Source organism: Osmerus mordax, chromosome 17, assembly GCF_038355195.1.
Source record: "Osmerus mordax isolate fOsmMor3 chromosome 17, fOsmMor3.pri, whole genome shotgun sequence".
NCBI lineage: Eukaryota > Metazoa > Chordata > Actinopteri > Osmeriformes > Osmeridae > Osmerus > Osmerus mordax.
In genome coordinates this window covers 12910600-12931251 of record NC_090066.1, presented here as the reverse complement: position 1 = coordinate 12931251, position 20652 = coordinate 12910600, and the positions used below count along the sequence as shown (strand labels likewise).

General features: G+C 42.5%; 1 protein-coding gene across 1 annotated transcript; it reads left to right on the top strand.

Moving 5' to 3' along the window:
• Positions 1–527: 527 nt before the first annotated feature.
• Positions 528–20596, top strand: ccdc87 (coiled-coil domain containing 87). Its single transcript, XM_067255037.1, has 19 exons — positions 528–714; positions 1105–1247; positions 1653–1903; positions 2994–3174; positions 3402–3492; positions 3621–3709; positions 3802–3959; positions 13340–13463; positions 13667–13855; positions 14438–14554; positions 14645–14760; positions 16196–16325; positions 16567–16676; positions 16870–16985; positions 17254–17300; positions 17429–17614; positions 19377–19491; positions 19816–19958; positions 20315–20596. Exons 1-19 carry the CDS (start codon positions 528–530, stop codon positions 20594–20596), a joined length of 2775 nt encoding a protein of 924 aa, XP_067111138.1.
• The last annotated feature ends 56 nt before the right edge of the window (positions 20597–20652 follow it).

The following is a 20652-nucleotide window of genomic DNA, read 5'->3' as shown; positions in this document are numbered from 1 at the left end:
TCATGTGAGTAGGTCGTATTGTTTTAAAGTCTGTGAAATAGAAGCATGACTAGAGCTACAGTACTTGCTTGCTAGTTTTAGAACTTTAGAGGATATAACGCTAATTGGAATCTAACTAGTTAGAGTTTCCCAGAGCTACCAAGGTAGCATAGCTGTATCCATAACATGCAATTGGTATTTAATTTAGCTAACATTGTTGTTTGGCAAATAGCGACGTCAAAGTGCATATTGACAAATGGGCAAGTAAGCTATGTGTCTGATTTCCCCTTCATTTTTTGTATTTTTGCATTGATGATGGCAGATTGATAAATGGTGTAGGACAACCTTAACCTTCCCCTCAATGAAACCTCGTAACCTAAATTAACCACCCATCCACAAGTTGCAGTTGCGCAATTATAGTTCGCACATTGCAACTTATCGGGTGTTATACTATATCGTTAGGTTTATATATATATATTTGCATTGAAATACTTATTAAGGTAAAGTCTAGATTTCCATTTCCAATGTGACGGGACCAGAGTGGCACGATGAAAGCGGTAGAGAGGCTCTCTGGAGGGGCCAATGGCCATCAGTCGGTGTCACAATGCCAGGACCAGCCCCTTTCCATGAACCAGATGGTAGCGTGCAACCAGGAGGTCCATCAGAAGTACTGCAATATCCTGTGTCCACTGTCCCTTTTGTTTCATTCCAGCCTGGATGCAGAGGAGAATCCAGGTGTGTTTTACAGTACAGATTGTGATGGGGAGGGGTGTGTATATATGTCGGAGGTGGGGGTAGTGAAAAAACCCAGATGGACAATCACTGCCCCAGATGGCATTGAGATGACAGTAGCTTGGCAGCTACATTGCTACATTGGCAGCTATTCCTCAGTTGTTTAGGCCAGGCTACAATATTACCCAACCCAATGACTCACAATGAGCTGTCCCATCTCTGTTCCACAACTATGTAACACACACCACCAACAAAACTCAGTAGCAATGGTAATGGTTTGATGTGGGTTTACTATCTCAGACCCTGCATTACTTACTGTCATGTCTGTAGATATTCTCAAATTGATATTCTCAGTAGATCTAATTTAGTTTTTGAAAACTGTTTATGTCCCAGACATGTTTCAGGAAGAATGGTCTGAATCGTCCGTGTCCGAGGCCACCCCCACCTCCCTGGCAGACCTGTGTGAGCAGCTCCTGCACAGGATCAAGGAGCAGTCTGCACTCCTTTCAACCACTGTGGAGGACCAGCAAGCCCTGGTCAGTCAATACTTTAGAACACATACACATACAGTAAACACACACACATCCACAAATACTCAAATAATTAAAATTATATTATCATTTGCAATGAAAAAAAAGTATTATATTCTAAACAAATGCAAAATCAGGTGTCAGGTGGCTGAGCGGTTAGGGAATCGGGCTAGTAATCGGAAGGTTGCCAGTTCGATTCCCGGCCGTGCCAAATGACGTTGTGTCCTTGGGCAAGGCACTTCACCCTACTTGCCTCGGGGGGGGAATGTCCCTGTACTTACTGTCAGTCGCTCTGGATAAGTGTCTGCTAAATGACTACATGTAAATGCAAAATAGAAGTATCTGACTTATGATCTACATACACAAACACACACACACACACACACTGTAAAACCTTTTCCCACAACTAAGGTGGTAGTGATGACCTCTGAGCTGGGTCGGATCTGGTGTGAGGTGAATGGGTTCATAACTGACCCCACGCTGACCCAGGAAGAGAACAAGCAGCTTTACAGCCAAACGATTGGAGAAGTACTGCGCATCTGTGAGCAACTCTACCTCAACTATCTCCACCTGCTGCACACGCTTAGGAGGCGAGCTGTCTTCACCGACCAGGCTAATCGCAGTCGCCTGGGGGCCCAAATGGCCATGGACTGTACCAACATGTGAGTTTATAAGGAGGGTGGCTGTGGGGTTTGCAGAAAGAACGAGAGAGATACTGTCCAGGTCTGGGCCCAAATGTGTCTATGAACATCAAATAAAGATCAAGTCTTACTGGCTTGAAGGGAAGTTGAGGTTACAGATGAGAGGTCTGAGGTCAGAGGTGACCACTGGTCATGGGTCCAGTTACTGTACCATGAGCAGAGTAGACCCATAGACATATATACATGTATATATGTCTATGAGAAGACCGGCATGCAGGTCAGAATGCAGGTCGGCATGCAGGTCAGAATGTCCGTAAATCTAACTACAAGCATCAGTTCCAAAAAGGTTGCCTGTCCCTGGTGAAGGCCAGATGGGGCAACAACAGGGGCAGGATCAGAACCCAGCTAGGCTCATGGAAGAGCAGGCCCATGCCATGGCGATATATTAACCTTACCCGATGGAAATCACAGACAGCAATGGTCACAGCCTAAAAATAAATGTTTTAATAGTCATTCAGGATACCAAAGTAATACAAATACAGACATTATTTTGTCTAGTCAGTTTATCATCATTTGTAAGAGCACCACCCCCTAATTCCTGTCTAAACTTCTGTGTTTTCCTCCAGTTAAGAGTTTTATTGACACAAAATAAACCAAGGCGGAAGGCACGTCCTGCTGAAAGCGACTGGCTGGAACAATTGGTTGGAAACTAGCAGGCCCATCCCAAATTTATACAATTACTTTCCATTGACACTGAGCTGTCTGTGTGGCCTGAGGGCCTCATTGCCTCAACTCAAATGCAACATGTTTATGAGGGGTATAAAACTTTATTGGACTGCAAAAATCCTTGTGTTCCTTAGTATCACATGACTACGGCGCCCCAGAAGGGACCTGTGAAAAAACAAACAAAAGGAAATGTTCTCGTCCGGACGAGAAAATAATTTGAAAATAACTGGTTATTTGCACAAAATATATGAGTGTCAAGTTTACTTGCCGTTTATATTTACAGGTATGGCTACATCGGAATTAGCTGGGCATGCTCCCTACATAACCCTTTATTAAATCTCCTCACACATCACTAACGTCAAGTCATTGTTCAACTTGCCTGCAGTTTGAATGTCTACTCTATCCGGCGGAACATTGCAGCAGGGATCAAGGCCACGCGAACAGCCAGGTCAAGGTCCAGTGATGACTGTAGCCTGAAGGGGGTGCCAAAAACAAACGGCCACCTCAGTCCACAGGCCAACAGTGGCTGTAAGAACCAAATTCTGCTTGATAGGGACATCCGAGAGGTCCGTGTAAAGTGTGTATGTGTGTTTAACAAGCTACCTTTAGTCTCAGCAGATATTGTATACATGGTAATACCTGTAGTTAATTATTTTGATGAGGGACAGTGTGTCTGTGGAAGTCCCATTTGGGCAGGAACCTTTCACAGACCTTGTTTTTATACTTGCGTGGTTGGATGTGTATCCTTGTATCTGTTTGCTGCTTTTATATGGTTTAATTACCTCTTGGGCAGATTACTGAGAAAATGGGAGACTTGGACCTTGAGTGGGTGTATGAGCTGATGCCCTATAACCTAGAGGTTATCTCAAGAAAAGTAGAGGACTGTAAGTCACTCGCTCTCTCTCTTTCTGTCTCTCTCTCTTTCTCACTCTCTTTTTTCACTTTATAAATATGCACACTGAAGGTTAAGATATGGCAGTATCTGATATGCTGTGTATGTGTGTGTATTTAGTATCCGTCAAATCACCTGTTACTTCAGAGACAAATGTGGAACCGGATGAGGATGGGAATATATATTACCGGTACTACACCAGACTCAAGGTATGAGTATGTACCCAAGCATGCACGCACACACACACACACACACACACACTTGCCACCCACACATACCAGTTACATTTTTGTCTCTATAGGGGTGTAGTTCCATGCCAGACCTGCAGAGGGAGACTCTCCTGGAGGAGCTGGAGATGGAGGCCCTTCCTGCTCGTTCCCAGTCCCCTCTGGTCCTGATAGACTCTGGGCCTTCCTGCAGTTCAGACAAGCCTTTTAACCCCAAAGATGACCTTCGCAGGTGTGTGTGTTGGGGGTTGTGATTATGAAAAGGGAGACCATCCAGGCATCCAAGATAAAGTCTTATCTTAAGTAAAGTCTAAAGTCCCTTTTGGCAATAGCTCTGTACTTTCAAACAATTCATTGGGTGTGCTCACGCCTTCGGCCAGCACAACCATTGTTCTCTCACATATACAGTGAGGAAAATAAGTATTTGAACACCCTGCTATTTTGCAAGTTCTCCCACTTAGAAATCATGGAGGGGTCTGAAATTGTCATCGTAGGTGCATGTCCACTGTGAGAGACATAATCAACAAAAAAAAATCCAGAAATCACAATGTATGATTTTTTTAACTATTTATTTGTATGATACAGCTGCAAATAAGTATTTGAACACCTGAGAAAGTCAATGTTAATATTTGATACAGTAGCCTTTGTTTGCAATTACAGAGGTCAAACGTTTCCTGTAGTTTTTACCAGGTTTTCACACACTGCAGGAGGGATTTTGGCCCACTCCTCCACACAGATCTTCTCTAGATCAGTCAGGTTTCCGGCCTGTCGCTGAGAAACACGGAGTTTGAGCTCCCTCCAAAGATTCTCTATTGGGTTTAGGTCTGGAGACTGTCTAGGCCACGCCAGAACCTTGATATGCTTCTTACGGAGCCACTCCTTGGTTATCCTGGCTGTGTGCTTCGGGTCATTGTCATGTTGGAAGACCCAGCCTCGACCCATCTTTAATGCTCTAACTGAGGGAAGGAGGTTGTTCCCCCAAATCTCGCAATACATGGCCCCGGTCATCCTCTCCTTAATACAGTGCAGTCGCCCTGTCCCATGTGCAGAAAAACACCCCCAAAGCATGATGCTACCACCCCCATGCTTCACAGTAGGGATGGTGTTCTTGGGATGGTACTCATCATTCTTCTTCCTCCAAACACGTTTAGTGGAATTATGACCCCAAAGTTCTATTTTGGTCTCATCTGACCACATGACTTTCTCCCATGACTTCTTTGGATCATCCAAATGGTCATTGGCAAACTTAAGACGTGCCTGAACATGTGCTGGTTTAAGCAGGGGAACCCTCCGTGCCATGCATGATTTCAAACCATGACGTCTCAGTGTATTACCAACAGTAACCTTGGAAACTGTGGTCCCAGCTCTTTTCAGGTCATTGACCAGCTCCTCCCGTGTAGGTCTGGGCTGATTTCTCACCTTCCTTAGGATCATTGAAACCCCACGAGGTGAGATCTTGCATGGAGCCCCAGTCCGAGGGAGATTGACAGTCATGTTTAGCTTCTTCCATTTTCTAATGATTGCTCCAACAGTGGACCTTTTCTCACCAAGCTGCTTGGCAATTTCCCCATAGCCCTTTCCAGCCTTGTGGAGTTGTACAATTTTGTCTCTAGTGTCTTTGGACAGCTCTTTGGTCTTGGCCATGTTAGTAGTTGGATTCTTACTGATTGTATGGGGTGGACAGGTGGCTTTATGCAGCTAAAGACCTCAAACAGGTGCATCTAATTTAGGATAATAAATGTAGTGGAGGTGGACATTTTAAAGGCAGACTAACAGGTCTTTGAGGGTCAGAATTCTAGCTGATAGACAGGTGTTCAAATACTTATTTGCAGCTGTATCATACAAATAAATAGTTAAAAAATCATACATTGTGATTTCTGGATTTTTTTTTTTTATTATGTCTCTCACAGTGGACATGCACCTACGATGACAATTTCAGACCCCTCCATGATTTCTAAGTGGAAGAACTTGCAAAATAGCAGGGTGTTCAAATACTTATTTTCCTGACTGTATATTTATTATTATTTATTTTCCCACCCTTAAGGATCAGTCAATATTTGGACTACACGTAGGTGTCAAAAGTTTCGTCTTGCTAGCGATTGAGTTGCTTGTATTTTTATTTACTTTCCGTTGCACAGTTTAGGTGGTTACAACGTTTTTGTGGCAAAAAGTGTCTTCTGTCAACGAAGGGTACTCAGTGCTAGCCTACGTCACTACGTCAGCACACGTTATCAACGACGCATGGATACAACGTGATAGAGACGTTCTAGCACGCAAATTGGAGTTTAGATTATGAGTGAAAAATACCACCCTAAATAATTCCCAACTATTGGACTTTGTTGAGTAAGCGATTTCGAGTGGAATTGCAATCTCGGATTTTTGATTTAGGTCGTGAAAGTCTTTGTAATTTGAGCGAGTGCGGGTCGCCCGTGAGACCGCCTAGTCTTTTAGGCGGCAGCCATGCTAGAAGAAAGCGTCATAGTAGTATTTTCGTAATTTTATAGTTCAATTTTACACGAAAAAACTGAAAGAGGGAAATGTTATGACGATATGACTATTGTGAAGACAGCCAGGTGGTCAGATTTTAATGTAGGTTGCTGTAAAAACTTTGATTTGTTTGCTACGTGAGAGCCCCGTCAGCCTCCATGGACGATTGCGGCAGCTGTTGTCGATATGCGTCTGATGAGTATTTTCTTAATTTTGTACCAGGGTCAATTCTACATCAAAAGGGAGAGCAGTGTTTTAAACATATGGCGATTGCGAAGACAGCCAGCGGGTCAGCATAGTTTTGTGATTTGTGTAAAACTTGGAATTTGAGTGAGACCGCGTCTTGTTTTGACGTTATCCTCAGAGTCAGACTCCGCTCGCCCACTGGCAGTGTGTAGTAGGCTACTGTCTTCAATGTCCCAGCTATGGCTAAACGTTATTATGTCAAAAGAAACGTTCTCATTTCCGGCGCTTTCAAACAATCAGTGAAGTGTGGCTAGCAACAGCAGCTAGCCACAAGCTTGCGTCTAGCAAACTTCTTTTGAATTAGCCCCCTAAATTAATGTCAAAATGATTTACGTTTTGGGGGGCATATTTTCAGTTAGCAGACGGTACTGTTTGAATCGCAATTCCATCTGAAATACTGCCAGTGACAACGTTGTTACAGTAGCTTGTTTCAAAGGGGGTTCGCTTGTTTCAAAGGGTGTTTTTAATGAATTATGCAATATGAGTAGGCTAAATGCTTGAAAATATCACTAGAAGGGAAAATGGACCCACCTGCAACCGACGCAAGCAAGCACACCCTACAATTTCCCCAGAAATTGTACCCTCTCTAGTTTAATTATATCAGGGGACGTCCTTGTTTGTCCCACACACATGACAGGCTTTATTTGAATCAAGTGTTTTCATTTTGAATATAATTTAATTAAAATAATTGTGGTAGAATACAGGAAGTGGTAAATTGCAAAGCTTTCTTTTATGTTGTAACCTGACTAAAAGCACAACAAAAATATAAAACAAATGTAAAAAATCGAACATATTGATATTCAGAGGAAAGTTTGTCACCGCTTTACATTAGTTACATTATCTACCATGTTAGTACATAGCAATACCTACAGTAAACACATTGTAGGTATGTAGGAATTGCTGTATAATGAATTGGTTTGAAGTGTTAGTGGTGTAGGTTATTACTAAATTGTAAGAAGGCACATTATGTAAGTGTAAGTGGATGTTGCAAAAGGGCCGTTGAATTTTGTGTTACTGAAACAGAATCGATGCTAAAATCCACTTACCCCTGGAAAATCCAACCAAGTATCACTAGACTATTAACTTGCACTTCTAAACCGTATTAAAGTGTAACTACATAGCGGTTCCTATGTAACTACAATATTGTTACTTTATTGTTAGTTACTGGAACCTAATTTCATGATTTGCTTCTCAGTACATTATATAAGAGTTAAATCAGTTCCTGAAAGCATGTGCAAAGCGCGAAAATTGTCGCACTGAAATGTGAAGTTACACCGTGTCCTACCTGGATGTGACGCGAGTGACGGGACGCGAGCGACGCGACTAAAAGCAGTTTGATTGCCTTGTTTTCTGTTGGAATGTCCTAACTGGACACGAGAGACGCGTTGCTGCGCTACGTTTTGGCTGAGCTTTTTGTCGGACGCCCTGTTTCTATTTATTTTTAGTCGCTCGCATTGAAAGCTCTGTAGCACATGAAGTCATAGTAACGTGGTTAGTGTACATGACGTAACAGAAGTGAATTTGACGGATTCAGTGTGGACAGAGAGCGTCCGATGCTACGCGACAGTCGTACGCTCGCATCCAGTTAGGACACGGTGTTAGACCGTAGAACAGTTTCTCTTCAGTTTTCAGATCAGCTTTTAATGGGCGGAGCCAAAAAGTGACCAATCTACGTCACTTTGACCTATCTACGTCAGATCACTGAATGGCTCCTCCTGCTGTAGCCTACTGTTACTGTAGCCTACATCAGCTAGCTAGCTAGCTTCAGGATGTCTCCCTCCACCCGCAACTGCATCTTCCCTGGATGCAAGAACTTCAGCTGCGCTGCAACGCTATTTAATTTCCAGATTGATGAGGAAAGGAAAAATAGGTGGATTGATTTTGTGAAGAGCCACGCTGATGGAAAGCTTCGGATAAACTCCAACAGCCGCCTCTGCAGTGACCATTTCACGGCGGATAGTTTTAACATGGACCAGAGACAGACGGGGTTCACGGACACACGGCTTCTCTTGCTGCGCGGAGCCATACCGAGCATCGCCCTGCCGGCCGTTCCTCCTCCGGTCGCACCTGGACCATCCACCGCCGCCAGCAGTTCATCACTCAGTTCTGTGTGTTTGTTATAATTATACTAGATAACTTTTCCAGAGATATCCCTGCTATGAGTTAGTGCAAACCGAGCAAAACTTGATATTAGGCTACTCGATGTAGAAACCTTGGTATTTTGGTGAAATGGTAGCTAATGTGCTAGAACAGGGGTGGGCAATCCTGGTCCTCAGGGGCCGCTGTCCTGCATGTTTTAGATGTTTCCCTGCTCCAGCACACCTGTTTCAAATGAATGGGTAGTTATCAAGCTCTGTGGAAGCCGGGTAACGACCATTCATTTGACTCAGGTGTGCTGGAGCAGGGAAACATCTAAAACATGCAGGACAGCTGCCCCTGAGGACCAGGATTGCCCACCCCTGTGCTAGAAGTAGTTGGAGAGCTCACTTTCTGCTGTCTCTGGTGTCCATTTTTACTCCTGTGTTACAGCTCAGGGGAACAAGCTTCATTTATATGCATCTGTATGTTTCACTCATTGAACAAATACATTGTAATTCTATACTGTTTTGTTCAGCTTGACGTAGTGTCCATTATCTGGGTCTTAGGTACGGTGGCCGACGTGCAAACGCGCTACAAATTAAGAAAACACATGCAACTAGAGAGGGTACAATTTCTGGGGAAATTGTAGGGTGTGCTTGCTTGCGTCGGTTGCACAGGGGTCCGTTTTTGAATGACATTTTTACAACTGATATTTCAGTATATTTTATATAAAAATTAATACTTATTATTTATAAAGATTACATAGATTTAAAAGCATTTTTTTTGCTGCTCATTTACAACTGAAAATACGAGTGAAGTGTAGAATGAAATAGATGTCTTCTCATTTCCCCTGCAAGAGGCAGCCTCAACGTTGAATCAAAACGAATAAATTTGGCAGACCGGTGTAAAAATTGACCTAATCTCTAAGACTTAAACGTCATCTTAAGTTTTTCCCTACTCATGATATTTTCAGGCATTTAGCCTACTCATTGCATTCATTCATTAATAAAGAACCCCCTTTGGAGATTATTCTACGACGTTACCCGGCAGTAGAAGATGGAATCGCGGTTCAAACAGTACCATCTGCTAACTGAAAATATGCCCCCCAAAACGTAAATAAGCTTGACATTTATTTAGTGGAAAATCGCTCATTCATAAAAAGCTCACTGGTAGCGATCATTGTCAGTAACAACGCAAAATGCGATATAGCCCTGTGTGGAGAAGCTGCCCCGGTAAATTGTACTACTACGGTAAAGTACTAGACTACTGTTCGTCTTGGTAGCGATTGCGTTGGTTGAATTGGATTTAACGTTCCGTTGTACGGTTTAAGCTGAAATTAATTATTTTCATGAACAGATTGACAACGTTTAGGCTGTGGCATTGAAGTTCAGGTTAGTAGTTAGATAGACTTTTGATTTAAGTAAGGGGAGTGCCGAACATGTTCTGTCGCCGTTTGACTTCCTAAACAGCTGTGTAGTGTAGATGTTTTTGTAGTGTGTCTCGCGTAAGCTACAGCGTTGCAGTGAGCTACACTGGTTTGGAACCACAGGTAATGGTAATTTCACCAACAAATTGTTTACTAATGTCAGAATAAACCCTACAACGAAAATGTATGTGAGGAATGTTTATTTTAACGATTGAAAACAGATAACGCTACATCATAGACCACTGTCGTATGTGTTGCCTGGGCACCACAGGCTAATGTCATGATGCTAATACTTCAGTGAAATAGTAGACTACTGTTTCCGAAAGTAGATGTACTTCCTTAATAATATCAGCTTATACTGTACATTACACATGACAATTGTGTGTCATATCAAAAAGTAAAATGAGTAAATAGTTATCACCCTGGCCTCTTTGCTTGTGGCGTTCCTGCAGCTGCCTTGCAGTAAAGCTATAGTTAGCCTAGCTATCCCCCAAGTTAACAGATGCGAAACGAATGTTCTGCTACAGGTAGTCACGCGTGTTTTCGTGACGTTAGTGACGTTAGTGACGTCAGTGACTGTGGCTAGCAAATTAGCCACCGTTAGCTTCACTTTTCACCACAAAAACGCAATTTCTACTTAAACCATGCAACGGAACGTAAATAAAAATACAACCAACGCAATCGCTACCAAGACGAACCTTTTGACACCGCCGTTGTGTATGTAGTCCAAATATTGACTGATCCTTAGGGGGGCGAAAATAAATAATAATAAATATATATGTGAGAGAACAAAGGTTGTGCTCTCGCCGAAGGCTTGAGCACACCCAATAATATATATGTGAGAGAACAAAGGTTGTACCCTTGCCGAAGGCAAAGCACACCCAATAATATATATGTGAGAGAACAAAGGTTGTGCCCTTGCCGAAGGCAAAGCACACCCAATTAGACAAAACACAAGCAAATTAAGAAAACATCTTCATGAATTTGACAACACATGCGCAGCATTCAGCAAACGCACTGCAAATACACACAACACAACCAAATACATAAACGCGCTGCAAATACATAAACGCGTTGCAAAAACGAAAGCACGCAAACCAAAAACGCTGCAAATACAAACGCGTTGCAAAAATGAAAGCACGCAAACCAAAAACGCTGCAAATACACAAACTTCTCATATGTTCTCTCTCGCTCCGTGGGGCCGAAAATCAAGCTGTTCCATTTAGCGCTCCCCCTAGAGGTCTGGACAACTGCCGTTGTGAAAACTGGATGCAGCGTTTTTGGTTTGCGTGCTTTCGTTTTTGCAACGTGTTTATGTATTTGCAGCGTTTTTGGTTTGCGTGCTTTCGTTTTTGCAACGCGTTTATGTATTTGGTTGTGTTGTGTGTATTTGCAGCGTGTTTGCTGAATTCTGCGCATGTGTTGTAAAATTCATGAATATTTCTTAATTTGCTTGTGTTTTGTCTATTTGCATGTGCATTGTTAATTTGCAGCGCGTTTGCACATGTCAGCCACCGTACGTAGGTACTTGAGAGAGGCGGCGCCTTCCAGCGAGGGGGCAGAGCTTCAGCTCCTTCAGGCGACACACCCCCCCAGTCTCAAGCAGAGAAGACTGCTGATTTTCTCACGATTTCAAAGCCTAATTTAACATACTTGTTTGTTTTCATTCGAATTTGGATGGCTCACTTTACAGGATCTTTAAGTAATTTCAAAATGCTGACATGTATTGTCCCTAATTTAGAGTCTAAGTCAAGTAGGAAATCAGTTGGTTGAGGGATTTATTTTCTTTCTTATACCGTAATGGGTGGGAATCCCAGGTGAGATGGGGGGGACACAACCCCCCCAATCCTAGGAAAAATACATTTGTCACCCCCAATATGTCACTGTAAACATAAATAGGTAATTTAATTGTTACAGTTTTTCTCGATTGCTAACACACAAAAATTGTATGTGTAAGCCATCCCCACAAAACTATTTTGCCAAATCCCAGCAGAAAGACCATGTACCCCAGTACATGGTCTTTCTACACCCCAACACAATTTACCCTTTTTGACACATTTCTCAGGTTCATTGACACTTCTTTGGAAAAGTCTAAACACACCTCTTACTTTAAGACACAATTATCACCATTATGTCATTCATAAAACACTGCCATTTGATAAGTAAACCCAAAACTGCGCAATTCAAACACCCTTAACAACCAATTATCCATGTGTAAGCACTAACAAGCAAATATACTCAACAAGCAATCAGGGGTTTGGAATGAATACAAAGGTAAGCTCATCTGTACTTTGAAATCATGGATGCAAATATCAGAAGAAAATGAATAATTTTCCAAATGAAAGGAGGTGGACAAGGGAGAGGAAGAGGCAGAGGAAGAGGAAGAAGAACAACAATCTCAAATGAGATCCATGCCACACTATGACAGAAATCCCTATGACAGAACAACCTTCTCCAAGCCATGGAAGAAGTTTGTGGGGACATTGCTCTTGAGTCTTGTCATGGATGTCTCAGGCATTCAGGGACATTTTCCCTGCTGTTTGGTTAGAGAAAACATTGCCTGTGATGTTGAGGAACATCTCTGGCCTGACCGTGGTCAGAGATAGGATGCTGACCCACAATGAACAGTACTGTACTCAAGCTCTGTTACCCAGGTAAAAAATATTTGTTTATTTCCTTGTTTTCTTAGCCTTTGTTCCCCAAATTACAATTTACAGCAATACATTTGTGTTGTTGACTAACTGTACTACTATTTGTATACTGTGACCACTACAGTAACAATAGCTCAAAATGCAATTGCTGTATAATGTAAATAGAAAATAAACAGCCTGGAAGAAGGACAATTGCAGTAATTGTGAGTGTTATGACATCATGAGGTGGAACATATCTAAAATTCAGGGACACATTATAGTCAATGGTTCTTGAAAAGCTTTTTATAATAGTGTTTTCAATTCCTCCCAGCAGTGTCTGAGGGCTTTGTGTGTATTTTGAATGTAAAGTTAGGTTTATACGACAGATAATATGGTTTTGACTACTGTGTTTGATTTTGGGTCAAAAGCCAAGGGTTTGGCCAAAACAGTGTAAGTATGAAGATGTGTGTTTAGAGTTTGGAGAAAACACAGTACACATTCAAGAAATGTGTCTTAGAAATTGAGAAAAACTGTAATAACATTCAGTGAAGGTACTTGTGCTGATTATAGACACATAATAAGTGTTTGTAAGTTTAACTTAGGCTATGTGTTACAGCACAACTTTTGCTGTCCCCCCAGGAACTGCTCTTGAGAAAAAGTAATTCTCTCCCCCCCCCCTCCCTGGCTGTGCCTCCTAGAGTCTTGAGTGCCCAGTGTCCATGTCTGGTGTGTGTGTGTGTTTAGGCTGTATCAGCACAGTCTTGTTGACGAAACAGCGACAGACCCAGAGGCGGATCTTCCCCCGCTCATCAAGGCCCTGCCCTGGAGCTGCTCAGCCAAGCTCCAAATGCTACAAAAGACTCTCCAGGTAAGAACGCAAGCTCATCTGTGCATGCTCGTCTGCACTCCCCATGTCGTCACGATTAGGACATTTCCTGCTTGGCACGGCCACGGCTTAAGCATATCAGAGAAGACGTGCAAGGTGATGTTCAGAAGTCGAGTGGGTTTAACCCACATGTCGTAATCCCAGCTAGTTCTTTCAGCTTCACATTCAAATGTCTTTTCTCTCAGAGATTGAAGAGGAGCAGGGCGCCCCAACAAAAGCCGCCGCCCCCTCAGACCACTGTGGTTGACGTAGCCCATCCCCAAAACCAGGGGGCGCTGGCACTCACAGCTACTGCCCGAGTCTCCCATAGGGTGCTCCCCGAGACCATCAACATCCAGATGTACCCCCCTGTCTACAATGACCTCACTGGAGAGGTGTGTATGTGTTTTGTGTGTTTCTTTATTTGTGCGTGAGGTGGACCGAGACAGAGAGTCAGAGGTTGCAGTCATATGTGTTTGTGAAAGTGCCAATTTGGCTTACAGTATTACATTAGGTTGGTTCTGGATTGTAACAATTACAAAGAGTCTAGGGGTGGAGATGCACCCAAATGAGGAAATCGTAGATGGAAAGAGGTTTTTATCCCTGATACATGTTTCGATGGAGGGGAAAAAACGAAACATTAGATCCATAAAGAATATTGAACTGTTCTTCCTTTGAAACTTCTCTGGATCGGCTGCTTACGCGTTTTCTTGGGGCATAACACAGAAGGTGTTATATTAGTATTTACGTTGCTGCTCGTCAAATGAGCCAGTAGTGGCTGAATATGTCTTCCACAACCTGGCCGTGAGGCGGCTGGTGTCGATGTCACTCTTCAGGGGCTTAGACTCATTGGGGATGTGAAAGTAGGTTTCAATAATTTCCTGAAATGAGGAATGGAGAATGAATCGATTGAAGGTTTTACGATCATGTAACAAAATGTGGCTTGATCAGTCTGTGTGGATTTACTCCCAAAACAGCTTAAACTCTGCTCTGTCCGATGGATGGATTGCAATCTATTTGCTGGTGAAGAAATAAAAGAAGTCTACAGGGAACTATCCAAAAGTATATCAACGCAGTACCTCAACTTTGATGAGGTGAGCGCAAAAAAAAAAATACAAAATAGATAAAATAGTGTGTGCTCTCTGTTGTCTCCAAAATAAGTGCACTTATTCTGTGTCCTATAGGACCCAATGATAGAACATTTTTTGGCCAATACCAAGTACAGCCCAAAGAGAAAAAATCAAGAGAGGTTCATCAACCCTGAGCTGAAAATGCAGACAACTCAATGCATGTCACAAAGGTAGGGGTGCATCAAAGGCCTACAAACCAACTTAACCAATTCCATTCATGCATTAACTCTGAAACATAAATTGGGTGTATTTAATGGGTTGTGAAATCATGGATAACTTTATTTCACATTATAAAACGTGTATTCACCACCAGTGGTGTAGTGGTAAAAATAGAGGTGGGTAGACTATGAATTTTATTATTTATTTATTTATAGGGTCGTCAAGCATAAACGGTATTTCCGAATTTCGGGAGGTGCGTAAACGGCGTTTACGTGCGTTTAGCCCCCACTACATCCCTGTTCACCACGGTCACATTCATTCATCATTTATAATCACTAGCATTTTACTTCTATTCCTAATTATTTTCAAATCTCAGTGTATTTTTACCACTGAGGTTCCTTGGGGAGTTGACGTTATTTCTTCATCATACACCTCCGTTTATGTCCATTGGAGTCAGGTTAGTTACCATGGTTCCCTAATCCCTTGCGATTCAAAGAATAAATAACTCATGACCAATCAACATGTCTCCAAGTAATGCCTTTCTCCCGATTCGACACACTAACCAGAATACCTTACAACAAACCAGCAAAACATGATAGATCTCCTGCAAAAGCAAACAAATCTTGCCAAACTCTACAATTAATATTATTTTTTACTCCTAACTTAAAGAATATTTCCAAAATTGTCTCTTGGAGGACAGTAAAGTTTTCAAAGTCTAAATCTAAGGCATTATTGAAGGGAATTGAATCCCGACCCCTGTGACGCCCACAGCCGTGCCCCTTTTTAATTGTTCATGTTTTTCCCTCTGATACCTGTGTCTTTTGTGTCTCTGAGGTTTTCAGTTTGCTCCTTTGTTGTAGTTAATTTCACCTGTGTTTCCTTTGTTCTTGTGTCTATTTATATGGTTCCTCCCCTGATCAGTCTTTGTCAGTTCCTTGTCGGCCCTGTCTTTGAGTAGGTATTCCTGTGTGTCTTCCGAGTTTTGAAGATGTATATCTTTTAGTTTTGATCCCGTCTTGCCTGCCTCCATCCTTGTGTTTGGATCCACCTCCTACACTCACCCCAGACAAGCCCATGATTAACACACATAAGTGGGGTCAATTATCAAACCCAGCATCCAATCAGCCAGATTAAACAAACCCATTTAAACTAGAAGTCATGATTATGGTTTTGTTCACCTAACCGCCACTGTCATCCTTGACATTTTTGATAATGATCCTTGACTTTTAGTAATTACTGCAGGTCAGTTTACGTACTATTGCAGGGAGCATGCATTAAAGGTGACCTGCTTGGGACGTGCTACCTCATATCCTCCCAAGTTAAACAGGTGCAGGAATGTTGGAATTAGTTTGCTTTTGTACCGTTTTCTGTTTTGGTACTGTATCAGACATACCATGTCATGGAAGAAATGCATGCACACCTGTACTCTCGCATGTGTGTCATCAGAAAGAGGTGTGACGGCCCTGTGGACCATAAGAAACCAACGGACATCAACTCGCGGGCCTATAATGCGTGGCTACAGTGGTGGAAGACCAACCTCACACTGGAAGACTACCTTCAATACATCTCCAAACAGGTCTGACCCCGGCCCACGCATGCGTTGTGTTTCTGCATGAGCAAAAGTGAGCATGAAGGTTTGAATGCGACTGCAATTGGCAGTGTGCGTGTATGCAAAGTTGAAATATAATAGATGACTTTTCACCAATTATATTAAAACCTCCAACACGCATGGTAATTTGATTTCCTTTGGCACATACACTCTGTGGATGAATGCAGAAGGAAGGTGGAAGATTTGACTTCTTAACTCTTGTCACTAGGACTCTGACTATCTGGGCGTGGTCTTTCACCTGTACGACAGTGATGATGCAGATGATGAAGAGGATGAAAAGAGGAGGTTGCTGCAACTCCAACAGAAGGAGGTGGAAAGGTATGTGGGTAGCGCTCAGCAGCAAGACACAAAACACAAATCAAAACTCCATACCCTGTCTCTTGGAATGTAACAGTTTGATCGAGCAGGTCTACATTTTATTCATGATGATCAGCATGAACATTTACAGCTTCATGCAGAACCGCTTAAAACTAAGTCCATCCCCTCTTCCATGCCTGATTCTCATCTTCAGACGTCGAAGAGAGAAGATTGAGGCTCTGAAGAGAACAAAACAAGAGTATGTAGCAGGGGTGTGGAATGTCAACGCTGTGATGTTAGGGGGTCTCTGGAAGGAACCTGTAATGGAGGGTAAAAATAAACCCCAAACACTAACAGCCTACTCTTTTATCACACACACCAAAATCACAGATCTAAACAAGATTTGTCACACACTGCTTGACTGTTTACTTATTTACCACAGCTCTGAATTTTCAAGCACAACATTTATTGACAGTATTTTAATTTCACATCCATCGCGCACACACTCACTTAAACAGGTAACATTCTGCTCAAGGAACTATTGACAAGGACAACCTATTGTCTGTGGGTGTTGTTAATATTTGATTTGTGATTGTAGATGAGGAAGTGAGCCTAGATGAAGAGACCTCGCACAACCCTAAACAGGTGCAGTACATGCATGTGCTTGTCTGATTGTTTGCCGAGTTACTGGGGAATCGCTATCACAGCAGCCTAATATCTTATATTTTCTCATCTCCCACATCACTACAACCACCACCACCATTTCCGAACAGGGTTCACAGAAAGGCCATAAGCCGGCGGCAAGGACGGGGACGAACGGAGACAGGCCTACGGACAGCGAGGAGCAACTCCAGAGGAGACTGGAGAGGATCTGGGCTGCCGTGTCTCTCCCCAATGCCCAGAGACTGGACATGGCCATTAAATACAGCTCCCACAACCACAGGAACCGGCTGGAGGAGGTTGTGGTTCGACATTCTCTCTACACAAAAACACATAACCGTCGAAAAATGTACAGTTAGGTCCATAAATATTTGGACATTGACACAATTTACATCATTTTGGCTCTGTATACCACCACAATGTATTTGAAATGAAACAATCAAGATGTGCTTTAAATGCAGACTTTCAGCTTTAATTTCAGGGTATTTACATCCAAATCAGGTGAACGGTGTAGGAATTACAACACATTTTATATGTGCCCCCCCCCTTTTTAAGGGACCAAAAATAATTGGACAAACTAACATAATCATAAATCTAATTGTCACTTTTAATACTTGGTTGCAAATCCTTTGCAGTCAATGACAGCCTGAAGTCTGGAACCCATAGACATCACCAGACGCTGGGTTTCGTCCCTGGTGATGCTCTGCCAGGCCTCTACTGCAACTGTCTTCAGTTCCTGCTTGTTCTTGGGGCATTTTCCCTTCAGTTTTGTCTTTAGCAAGTGAAATGCATGCTCAATTGGATTTAGGTCAGGTGATTGACTTGGCCATTGCAGAACATTCCACTTCTTTGCCTTAAAAAACTCTGGTTGCTTTCGCAGTATGCTTCGTCCTATGAGTTCTGAAGCATTTGGCTGAATCTGAGCAGATAATATTGCCCGAAACACTTCAGAATTCATCCTGCTGCTTTTGTCAGCAGTCACATCATCGATAAATACAAGGGAACCAGTTCCATTGGCAGCCATACATGCCCACGCCATAACACTACCTCCACCATGCTTCACTGATGAGGTGGTATGATTTGGATCATGAGCAGTTCCTTCCCTTCTCCATACTCTTCTCTTCCCATCATTCTGGTACAAGTTGATCTTGGTCTCATCTGTCCATAGGATGTTGTTCCAGAACTGTACAGGCTCTTTTAGATGTTTTTTGGCAAACTCTAATCTGGTCTTCCTGGTTTTGAGACTCACCAATGGTTTACATCTTGTGGTGAACCCTCTGTATTTACTCTGGTGAAGTCTTCTCTTAATTGTTGACTTTGTCACAGATACGCCTACCTCCTGGAGAGTGTTCTTGATCTGGCCAACTGATGTGAAGGGGTTTTTCTTCACCAGGGAAAGAATTCTTCTGTCATCCACCACAGTTGTTTTCCGTGGTCTTCCAGGTCTTTTGGTGTTGCTGAGCTCACCAGTGCGTTCTTTCTTTTTAAGAATGTACCAAACAGTTGATTTGGCCACACCTAATGTTTTTGCTATCTCTCTGATAATTTGTTTTGATTTTTCAGCCTAACGATGGCTTGCTTCACTTATGGTGACAGCTCTTTGGACTTCATATTGAGAGTTGACAGCAACAGATTCCAAACATAAATACCATACTTGAAATGAACTCTAGACCTTTTATCTGCTCCTTGTCAATGAAATAACGAACTCCCATGAGGGAATAACATACAACTGGCCATGGAACAGCTGAGCAGCCAATTGTCCAATTACTTTTGGTCCCTTAAAAAGGGGGGGGGGCACATATCAAATGTGTTGTAATTCCTACACCGTTCACCTGATTTGGATGTAAATACCCTGAAATTAAAGCTGAAAGTCTGCACTTAAAGCACATCTTGATTGTTTCATTTCAAATCTATTGTGGTGGTATACAGAGCCAAAATGATGAAAATTGTGTCAATGTCCAAATATTTATGGACCTAACTGTATTTGCTTCAACGTGTGTTTGTGAGTGTGAATGTGTTGTACATGTAAGTGTGATAACATTTATGTGTGTGTGTTTCAAGGCTACAGCAGCATGGGAGTGTGTTGCTAGACTTATTCAGCAACGGGAGTCTCTGCTTGCTCGCCTAGAACTGTTTGAGCGTGAGGCTTCTGACCCCAACAGGTTCTTTCAGCCCGGTATAACAATCTCTTTTGTCCTCTTGTGTCAACAGTTTAGATAGCATTGATATTGCGTCATTTGATTTATTTATTATTTTATAATTTATAATTTTACCCAAGCAACGTAAACATAAAATACAGCATATTCAATATTAGCCAGAAAGGTTTTATATTTACCGTTTACACCTTCATGTCATCTTGTGACTTAACAGATATCTAATCTATCTAGTTTATAAGATTAAAGTTTTCTCTTTGTGCGTGTTGGGTTTTCGTTAAACCATATTTTGTTGCTCACTGAGCTAGATTTGTTATTTTTCAATTTGGTTATGACATTTTTTGAAGGCTACAAAGGAGCTTCAGTAGCCAGGATGGAGGAGTCCAAGCACAGGGACAAACTCCATGGCCAGCTGACATCTCTGGAGAAGTTGTTGTCTAAGACCATCCATCACATCTCAGACTGCTTCAATGACACAGTCTCCTACAAAGTGAGTAGGATGAATCTGTGTCTGTATACCCGTCACAGTCATGCTGGTCATGAGCATAGACAATAGGAGGTTTTGTGTCGCTTTTTCTTTATTTCATCTTTTATCATTTCTGAGTTTTTTACCTTGACAATGTTCACCTCTTCGCTACCATTACTTTACTTGTAGCCAAGTGAAAAGTCTTACCCTATAGCTTTTACAGCTGCTTGGTATTAACCAAGTTACAAGGGAGGGGTGGTAGAGAAGAAAAAAAACATACAAAATCCAGGCTAATGAAGTCACATTGTACAAAGTGTGTGTGCCAGATAAAAAGGTCAAATTATAGAATTGTGATAGACGCTGTGTACATTGTGTCGCAGGGCAGACCATACTGTGAGAAGATGCGATGGGATCGCATTGAGATGCTGTACTGGCTCCAACAAGAGAAGCGTGTCTGTACCCTCGACAGGGTGGTGGAGGGGAGGGTCTCTGTCCCAGCTAGACTGCCCCCACTGGGTCCCATTCTCCAGCTGAACAGTGGTACCCACCCCACCCCAATGGGCCACACCCCAACATCCAGCCAAAGCACACATTTAGCCCCACTCACAGATCCCAATGAGCTGCGTGTAACATGCATACGTTTGAACACTGTCAACAAATGAATAAAATGTTTGAACGCATTGCTTTTTTTATGTGCCTGGTGGCATATTTATTCTCA